Source organism: Thunnus maccoyii, chromosome 17 (assembly GCF_910596095.1).
Source record: "Thunnus maccoyii chromosome 17, fThuMac1.1, whole genome shotgun sequence".
NCBI classification, from domain to species: Eukaryota; Metazoa; Chordata; class Actinopteri; order Scombriformes; family Scombridae; genus Thunnus; species Thunnus maccoyii.
Window position 1 is genome coordinate 5,832,183 of NC_056549.1, and position 10,122 is coordinate 5,842,304.

The following is a 10,122-nucleotide window of genomic DNA, read 5'->3' on the forward strand; positions in this document are numbered from 1 at the left end:
TCACACTTCCACTCCAGCAGACACAAAGTAGAGTGCGGCGTCTCGCAGGGCTCCATCCCGGGTCCTCTTCTTTTCAGCCTATATATGCTCCCCCTTCCCCCATTTAGTATTTTATTTTGCTTTGGCTCAATTTTCACAAGTTTCACTGTGCAAAGAGACAAACCAATTTGTCAAATTATTACCTTTTAAACACACACAATACTATCTTTGCATACAAAGCACGATACCTATGTGAGAATGCTGTTTATTGACTTTAGTTTAGCTTTCAACACAACATCATTCCCTTCAAACTGATCACCAAACTCAGTGACCTCATCATCAGTACCTCCATCTGTAACTGGATACTGGACTTCCTAACCAAAAGACCCCAGACCCAGGTTCTCTGAAGATTTTGTCAAGAATAACCTTTATAGAACATTCCCTAAAGGTTCTCTGAAGGTTATTTTTGTGTAACCTTCAGAGAATGTTCCCTGAAGGTTGCCTGGGTTTTTTTAAAAAAAAAAAAAACCTTCAGAGAATCTAAAGGGAAAGTTCCCTATAAGTTCTCTGAAGGTTATTTTTGTGTAACCTTCAGATAACTTTTAGTGAACTTATTAGACTATTAGAAATTAGTTATATGAAAAAATATTAAAAGCTGAACATTCAGCTGCTTTTGCATCAACAGTTTTGCTGCATTTTAAGCTGCAAAAACACTGAAGTGTTGTTATAAGTGTTTAAATTTGTTCAAGTAGTTTTTTGTATCGTAACTTTATTACCTCCTCACTTTGTGCAACAGTTTTGTCTCAATACACTTTATATTTACTGTTCATGTCGGTCTTTATTGTAATCCATTGTGTGTAAAAGATGCTCTTAGTGTTTACAGTGTTGTAGTTTTTAGCCCTGCTAGTAGCACGGCTCTGTGGATAATGTCTGTAAGTAGGTTCAACACTTTCCCTCAAATATCTTAACAACTATCAGATGGATTGTCATGAAATTTGGTTCAGACGTTCATGTTCCCCTCTGGATAAACTGTAATAACTTTGATTTCCTAACATTTTTTATTTTAGCACCATCATGAGGTCAAAACACTTCAGTTTGTGACCAGATGCCTCAAACTAACAACATTCCCATCATCTTCAGCTGCACTTTGTGTTTAGTGCTAATTAGCATATGTTAGCATGCTAACACACTAAACATGGTAAATGTTATACCTGCTAAACATCAACATGCTTACATTCTCACTGTGAGCATGTTGATGTAGCAGCTATTTAGTTTGGTTTGTTGCTTTAATAATAATAATAATGATAATAGATTATTCTAGATATTTATGATTTTGATAGCGTTTTCTTGAGTTGTTTGGTTTAATTATTTGTTTAGCATGTTTACTAGTATATTGTTTTGTGAAGTGGGTAACAATATGGACACCTGAGGTTATATTGGTAGGTAGGCAGGTAGGTATAAGACCAGCATGCACCTGGGTGGGCGCGAGACGCAATAGGAACCCTGATTTATGTTATTGTTTGCTTGCTTGTTTTTTGAGAAATAAACCTTTAAGTCCCTCCAATCAAGTATGTTTTTCTCTTTGTTCTGACAATTGAATGTTTGAGCTTCACTGTGCAGATGATGTGCAGTTAACCTGACATGAGTGTGATTGTGACATCACAACTAGTTTGGAGACAATTGTGGTCCAGTATGCAACTTACACTGGTGTGATGTGGAAACTTGAAACCTCCAGTGCACAAACACTGAGAATGAACATTACCGGACAATTTCTTTCCTATTCTCATTTTTTAAACTTTTTAAAACATAAACAAACCACAACAAAGCGTCCAACTACAGTACCGATAAGTTTAATGTCAAAACACAGAAGTCTGTGCAATTCAATACAATAAAGTATCCTAAAACACCACACTGATATAAAATAACTAATATAAATCTCAAGATTACAAAATACAGCTAAAAACAAACTTTATTTACAAAAAACAGGCTGCAGTGCTCCAATAGTCTGATTGATTTCATCACAGCTCAGCAGCTGTGAAATGTTATAAAATGTTCTGTATAGTAGTGAGAATCAGTCCATTCTTCTTCTGGTCTTATTGTGCTGAAGTCAATCCCAGCATGCACTGGGTGAGAGGTAGAGTCCATCACAGGGTCAACATGGATTTGTTTGAAATAGAAAGTCCAACTTGACATGTTAGCCCAATGTGATATTTTAAACTTCCTGCTTCATAAGTGAAAATCATCTATGTGCGTCTGAGTGTTGGTCCGTCCACCTCGGTCCTCAGAAGTCTGCGTCCAGCCTGAAGGTGTTGTCTGTGGGGCCGGACATCACGCCCATCCTCTGGTACTCGCCCACACGCTTCTCAAAGAAGTTGGTCTTTCCCTCCAGAGAGATGTTCTCCATGAAGTCGAAGGGGTTCTCCACCCGGTAGATCTGCAGAGACACAAGAGTTTAGTGTTCTTTGTTAGGTTTGACTGAAGGCTGAAAAACATGGAGGTAAAATACAGATTTATCCTGTTTGTTCAGGCTGCATTTCTGTAATTTTGCTTTCTTGTTTTATTCTGTTCACACAACATCTATTTCCTGTCTGTCTGCTGTTGCTCTTCCTGAGGTTTCTTCCATTTTCATTCAGGTTTTTATTTATTTATTTTATCTTAAACCAGCTTTAATGATTGAGAAAGTGTGTGATGATGTTCTGCTCAGACAGGCGTCTGTTTCGTGCTGCTGCTCGTCTGTCAGTGAACCACACGTCCTCTGATCAGAGCGTCTGCAGCAGCACTCAGCCCCCATCACTGGCTGAGGTCCGTACCCCTGCGCTGCTCATCATCGCAGACCTCATCACACACCTGATCCTCACACTGACACAAAGATCTTATGCTGCAAAGATTAATCGATTAGTTGCCAACTATTGCTTTGAGTCATTCTTTAAAGAGGGGTCCAAATTCTCTGGTTCCAGCTTCTTAAATGTGAAGATTTTCTGGTTTCTTTAGTCCTCTATGACAGTAAACTGAATATCTTTGGGTTGTGGAAAAAACAAGACACTTGAAGATGTCATCTTGGGCTTTGGGAAACAATGATCGACATTTTACGAACCAAACAACTAATTGATAATGAAAATCTTTTATCTTTAGTTGCAGCCCTATTGGACTTTAATGCAAAGATGTCTCATCTCAAATTCAGCTGCAAAAGTGCTCAAGTGTCGAGGTTTCTTGGTGCTGTTGCTCATGCAGATTATTATTTGATAAATAGTTGCTTTGTGAAATTGAGCTTTTATCACATCTGATAAGACGTCATGAATGAGTGTAGATAATACAGTAAAACTTGCCGGGCTCTCTGACGTTCAGCAGTGACTTTGAATTTTGGAAATGCAACGTTTAATATGAAAGAAAATATAAATTACAGCAATAATTATTAACAACTAAATCGACTAATCGTTGCAGCTCTACAGTCCAGTTAAAGTCTTTGTTTGGGACTTTGTTAGACGTAGTTACCTTTGAGAAGCCGAGCTCCAGCATCAGTCTGTCGGCTACAAACTCGATGTACTGCTTCATCAGCTCACAGTTCATCCCGATCAGCTTCACCGGCAGAGCCTCTGTCAGGAACTCCTGAACACAAAGAGTTAAAGGATGTGAGCGAAAGAGTCGACCAGACAACCAGACAGACATGCTGACATCGTCACGTTCATGTGCTCATGTCACTGCTGACCCACCTGTTCGATCTCCACGGCGTTCCTGATGATGCTGGTGACAGTCTCTGCGGACGGTTTGTTCAGCAGGTGTTTGAACATCAGACAGGCGAAGTCGCAGTGCAGACCCTGAAAGCAGCAACACACACAGTCAGACCACCGCACGCTTTAACAGCATGGAGACGACGTTTCATGTTTGTCAGCTTCCTGTGGAAGACTCACCTCGTCTCTGCTGATGAGCTCGTTGGAGAAGGTCAGGCCGGGCATCAGGCCTCTCTTCTTCAGCCAGAAGATGGCAGCGAAGGAACCAGAGAAGAAGATTCCCTCCACGGCAGCGAAGGCCACCACACGCTCTCCTGGAGTGGAGGAACAACAGTGATGATCAATACCCGATATGTGATCAATATCATACCTGATCATCCAGGAACACGAACTACATGTTGAGTCTCAGTGAGCCAGTTTACCATAGTTGGCGCTCTTGTTGCCGATCCAGTTGATGGCCCAGTCGGCCTTCTTCTTCACACACGGCAGAGTCTCCACGGCATTGAAGAGGTATTCTCTGAGGGTCAGTAAACACACCGTCACACAACAATTCAGCAAACACACCATCACACAACAGGTCAGCGAACACACCATCAGACTACAGCAGCTCACCTCTCTTTGGCGTCCTTGATGTATGTGTCGATGAGGAGGCTGTACATCTCTGAGTGGATGTTCTCCATGGCAATCTGGAAACCATAGAAACATCTGGCCTCTGTCACCTGCACTTCCTGGGTGAAGCGCTCCACCTGGTGGTCACGGAGAACAAGATGAGAAAACAGGCAAACAGTAAAAATGGATCAATAATCAGTCCTAGTGACATGTTTATGGGCCGTAGTGAGTCGGAGGTGCTCACCAGGTTCTCGTTGACGATGCCGTCGCTGGCGGCAAAGAAAGCCAACACATGAGAGATGAAGTACCTCTCCTCATCCTTCAGAGACTCCCAGTGCTGCAGGTCCTTCGACAGATCCACCTGAACAAACACACGACATCAGTGTCCCATCATGCAACAGCTGCTGGCTATAAAAAACTGTTTTATACCAACTACCAGCTGTGATGCCTGAGCGGCTGGCGTTCATGTTTACCTCCTCTGCGGTCCAGAAAGAGGCCTCAGCCTTCTTGTACATCTGCCAGATGTCATGGTACTGGATGGGGAAGATGACGAAGCGACGAGGGTTTTCCTTCAGCAGCGGCTCTTCCTCACTGCTGCTGCTCTTCGTCACAGCTTTGGGCTGGGAAAAAAAAGACACAAGAACGTAAACTACAAACTGTCTGAGGAGGTTAAATACACAAGAAACATACATTACTACACATTTTAGAGCTGCAATTAACGCTTATTTTTATAATCATTTAATTGTTTGGCCCATAACATGTCTGAAAATGAGGGAAAATGTTGATCACTCTCTCCATCGAATGACCATTCATAAAACAAACAAACAAACAAACAAACAAAAAAACTAAACAAAACAGCGGGCTCTAGCAAATCAAGATGTAGTCTTGTAGAGTCATTAAGGTTCTGCAAAACTTGTTGCAGCTCTATTCAGCCAGATTAAAATATCAAAAACATTGAACAGTAAACATCAAGACAGTTAAGTTATGTCTAAGGAAGAATCTTGTAGATCCAGATGTTAAAGTAATAATGATACAATCAGATAAATATTTCCACTGCATGTTTATTTTCTCTAATAGAAATATTGTAAAACTCTAAATCTTTGCAGTGTACAAAAGCTTGCACAATACTGACATTTGGTTGCAAGCAAAGTAAAAAGCTTTCACACATTTGTGAAACTGTTTAACATGTAAATATCAGCTGCAGTAGTTGGTGCATGGTGTGGTTGAACAGTAATAGTGGTACCGGTAGTGACAGCTGATTGTTGTCCATGTTGGCGCCAGAATCGGCATTTTAGGCGCCACATGGACACAGAAAAACACCACAAACTATCCATCATTTAGTTTAACACAAACACAGACAGCGTGTTTAACAAGGCAGCTTCAAATCTTGAAGCTTTCAGCAGATTCTGACTCACTTACCGTAGCATCGTCGAAGATTTTACGCGCGGTTTTGGACGCCAAGATGCGGGTGTTGTTCAGGCTGGGAGGCTGAAAGGTCAAAGAGAAGATATTAGTGATCAATAACTAGTTTCAGTCCTTCATTAATACGTTTTAGTTGATCACAGCAGCCAAAGGAAACCCTGATTAAATCTGGATCAACGGGCTGCGGGACTGAGTTGATCGAGAAACGACTTCCGAGAGTTTTAACTTACAAACAACCTGAATATTCGCTTAAATCCGCCGTTTAACGTTTTAACATCAAACATGAGTGTTTCGGTCAGTTTGGTCTCACCGTGTTTTCTTTGTCCAGCGACATGTTGTTGATCTCGCTGCTGAGTTTGTTCTCATTCTTGACGGAAAGTGGAGAGCGAGCAGAAAGCATTTTGATTTCCTCAAGTTTAGACGGACAGAATAAATAAAAATATAAGTTAAGAAGTTAAAAGTAGAGGTAAAAAAAAGAAACTAGAGGATCTAAACTAACTGGCAGCAGACAGAGACAGAACAGAGACTGAAGCGCTTTTTCTTGTCCGCTCGCCTTTTTATTGAAATCTTGGCGCCAGAATACAGTGGACCAATAGAAACGCAGCTCGTGCTGGCTCTTTAAACTGACGCAGCGACGGAACCAATGAGGTTCCGAGCCGCATTCACGTGACGCCCAAACTGCTGCGGGAAATTCAAACGGCTTTGTCTGTGCGGGGTTACAAAACTGCCCGAAACCGATGTTACAAAACTATTAAAATGAGCTTTATGCAACCTTTCAAATTTAGACAAAGAAAACATAAATTATTCACTTTAAAACGATTAAACTATGGTTAGGAAACAGTGTCATGACGTTAAAAATAATGTTAATTTCGCCAAACGTAGAACTGACATCCGTGATATGACACTTAATGTTAAAACTTGTTTAATTTGCGTTTAAGTCGCTGTAGATGAGTGACACTTTTATATAAACATAAGTGGTCGGAATAGTTAATAATTACTAACTATATCGATTACATTAATTCGGTTTTACACACTTTTTAACCCTATATTCCTTTAAACTAGACTGGATGTGTGTATGAACTGTAAACGTCTTTTTAAATCAATATTTTACTGTATATCGATATTTTAACATGTCTGACACGAATCTGTTTTCATTTACGTTTTAATAAAGTCGCATAAGATGTGTCTAACGGTGTTTATAGTGTTTATTTCCCGTTTCTAGTGTATAGTTTGTTTCCCGCTGCCGCGCTTTTTTTGTTGTTGTTTACAGTCATCTAAAGGCGTTGTCATAGTCACAAGTTAGCGCCAAAATCATTTTACACATCGTTTATTTAAACTCTGCATTTCGAAATATTATGTGCATTTTTAAATAAGAGAACCAGAGCTGAAATTAACAGTTTTAGCGTAAAAAGTGCCCAAAGTATCAGACAACAAACGGAGCACATCCTGGTGATTTTCCATTCCGTCAGTTGTCACTTTGACAGGTTAAACACCGATTTAAAGACTAAATTCTTGTGTGTTTGTGTCTCTGATGAACTGATATGTGTTGTACCTTTCATTAGTTCAGGTTTCAGTCTCAGAAGCACAAATTTAAGCTTCATTTTCACTTTTAATGTCGGAGGTTAATAGAAGGATTTCTCTCCCCTGCCGGCGAAGCTCGCATAGCAACTGTTTCCAGGTTGTTGCCGAAGCGAGAGCTCTGATTGGCTGCCCGGGGAGTCAACGACAGAGGCTGTAAACATACGTCAGCAGTCAGACGCCACCTAACGGCCGGATGAGCTTCTTTCACTCAAATAAGCACAAACAGTGGTGGAAAGTAACTAAGTTCATTTACTCTGTAAGTACTGTACTTAAGTACAATTTCTAGTACTTTACTTGAATATTTCCATGTGATGCTACTTTATTCTTCCATTCCACTACATTTCAGAGGGAAATATTGTACTTTCTGCTCCACTACATTTATTTGACAGCTTTAGTTACTTTTCAGATGAAGATTTGACACAATGGATAATATAACAAGCTTTTAAAATACAACACATTGCTTAAGATGAAACCAGTGGTTTCCAACCTTTTTGGCTTTTGATGTCATAAAAAAAGCAGTGTGTAGTCGGGGTCACATTTCACATGTCTATGAGTTGTTAACAGCTCCACTAAATAGTGATTTTTCCCTCTAAACTTCTCACATGATTTCATTTCAATAAATGTTCAAATGATCCAATAGTTCAGCAGAAATCACTGGACTAAACTAGCTAACTGTATATAAAGTAGTTTAAACTAGCTCCACCTCCAGCAGCTACAACAGTAACATGCTGCTCTAACACTGATGCTTCAGTATTAATAATCTAATGATGTCATATATAATAATATATCAGTCAGAGGGACCAAACCACTACTTTTACTGCACTACTTTAACTACATCAAGCTCATAATACTTATGTACTTTAATGTAGTAACATTTTTCATTCAGGACTTTTACTTGTAATGGACAATTTTTGCAGTGCTGTGTTGGTACTTTTACTGAAGTAAAGGATCTGAACACGTCTTCTACCATGCAGCATATTTCCATTGTTATTGTATGTTATTACAATTTTGCAATCAATTTTTTTTTCTTTTTTCTGAAGATCCAATTTTCACTTTCAATTATTTTGGTCCGGAAATGAAACCACATCTGTCTGCAGAAATATTCCTGAGAGCCACAGACAAAAAGTACTAAGACTAACACATTGTTGGTTTTGTTGACTGTAAGAAAAATATAAAATAATGCTTTGAGAATTGGGAACCGGCGCTTTAAACCACAAACAAAGAGACTTTTGCATTAAAAAAAAGCATGTTTTATTGAAATCCACAGTTGTTAATGCAACAGCTGGAGGTGGATGACAAATACTTGGCACATAATCACAATCAGTGCATGTGTGTTTTACATTTTTTATTTTTTTTTATTTTCTTTTCTTTATTATTAGACTGAATGCAAAGTGGCACACAGACTGGACGTTAACAGTCATCCAATCAGCAGATCCATGTCTCCAGAGTTGATTGAATGACAACATCTGTTACTAAGATACATCATCACCAGAGTGGAGATAACATGACGAACGATTCACAAAGTCCTGCAGCCGCCGGCCGTCCCGTCAGCATCTGGACACCAAAGTTTAATCTCTGCTTGAACTTTAAAGCTGCACCGTATTTCTACGCCTGCAATTCCCAGAAGGCAGCGCTCAGTTGAGCATTCGTGACCTGTTAAGAAAAAAGGTCATGTCCAGACTTTTGTGCCTGAAGCGCATCAGTAAGTAAAAACCAGGTCATGTGAGCTTCATACGTCACTGCTGGGTGGACTTGATCTGAGTTCAAATCTGCCTTAAAACAATACTCACATGCCTGCATGTACAATGAAACAGTCGTTCCTCTTGTTGATACTGGCTGTAAAGAAATTATTTCCCAACGTGATTCCAGTGTAAGAGATGGAGAAGGAATTATTTTAAAATACATTAGTCAAGTTTCCATCCAAATGTAGCACACATTTTAAACAAATTCCCAAAAAATCAGCAAAAGAAAATGCAAATTAAGGTTTGTTTCCATCCACTGCTGTTGTGTGAATACGTGATAAACAGCTGGTGGCGCTAATTCTCCAGTCAGTGACGTTAAACCGTTGCAGAAGAAGAGGACACAATGAGATGATGTCATTAAAAGAGGAGCAGTCAGAAGCTCAAATGATGGAAAACATGATGGAAATATGACATTTCTGTTTGTTTCATGTGTTCATTTGAGGAAGGTTATAGTCTCCTCATCATCTCTCCACACAGATCTGATGTTTTCAGCTCTTCAGTGACGTAAAAGTCACATTAAGTCTGTTTACGTTTGCTTTTTATCCACTCAACTACTTTTACACCTCAGACAACAGGAAACACATTTTTTTACACATATTTCAATTTTTAAAAAATTTTCTGCATTTCTACTCAGGATTTCTTTTATGTGCAAATTAAAAATGCAAATAAAAACTGGTGGATGGAAACACAATACGTTACTTCATATAAGCTTCATATCAGTTTTGGCTGAACACAGAACGAGGACTCTGGATTTTGTCCCTCATTGTTGGATGGACAAGAGGAACAATTACAGCAACCTTTAACTCTGTCAATGGGCTGTATATCTGGGCGTAAGATAGAATTTAAAAAATATGAACCTTTCCTTTAATTAAATAAAAAATAAGGCATTTTAAAGCACAAAATCTTCACCTTTTCAGCTCTGACTTTCCCCCTTTTTCAGTGACTATAAACACTTTTTCCACACACATATAGAGCTGCAACTAACAATAATTTTAATTACTGATTAATCACAGCGTCAAAGACAGAGGAACGCTATTGTTCAAAATATTATTGTTTACTTT

General features: G+C 39.3%; 1 protein-coding gene and 1 non-coding gene across 2 annotated transcripts; both read right to left on the reverse strand.

Moving 5' to 3' along the window:
• Positions 1 to 1,813: 1,813 nt before the first annotated feature.
• Positions 1,814 to 6,286, reverse strand: LOC121882289 (ribonucleoside-diphosphate reductase subunit M2). Its single transcript, XM_042390431.1, has 10 exons — positions 6,049 to 6,286; positions 5,736 to 5,804; positions 4,790 to 4,936; positions 4,561 to 4,677; positions 4,320 to 4,453; positions 4,130 to 4,224; positions 3,888 to 4,021; positions 3,690 to 3,794; positions 3,472 to 3,585; positions 1,814 to 2,413 (listed from the first exon to the last, which is right to left on the reverse strand). The coding sequence occupies exons 1-10, from the start codon at positions 6,136 to 6,138 to the stop codon at positions 2,261 to 2,263; spliced, it is 1,158 nt and encodes a 385-aa protein (XP_042246365.1). The 5' UTR covers positions 6,139 to 6,286; the 3' UTR covers positions 1,814 to 2,260.
• On the reverse strand, positions 2,675 to 2,813 carry LOC121882967. The gene has a single exon (XR_006092196.1). It is a non-coding gene; the product is annotated as a small nucleolar RNA SNORD94 (small nucleolar RNA).
• Positions 6,287 to 10,122: the final 3,836 nt, after the last annotated feature.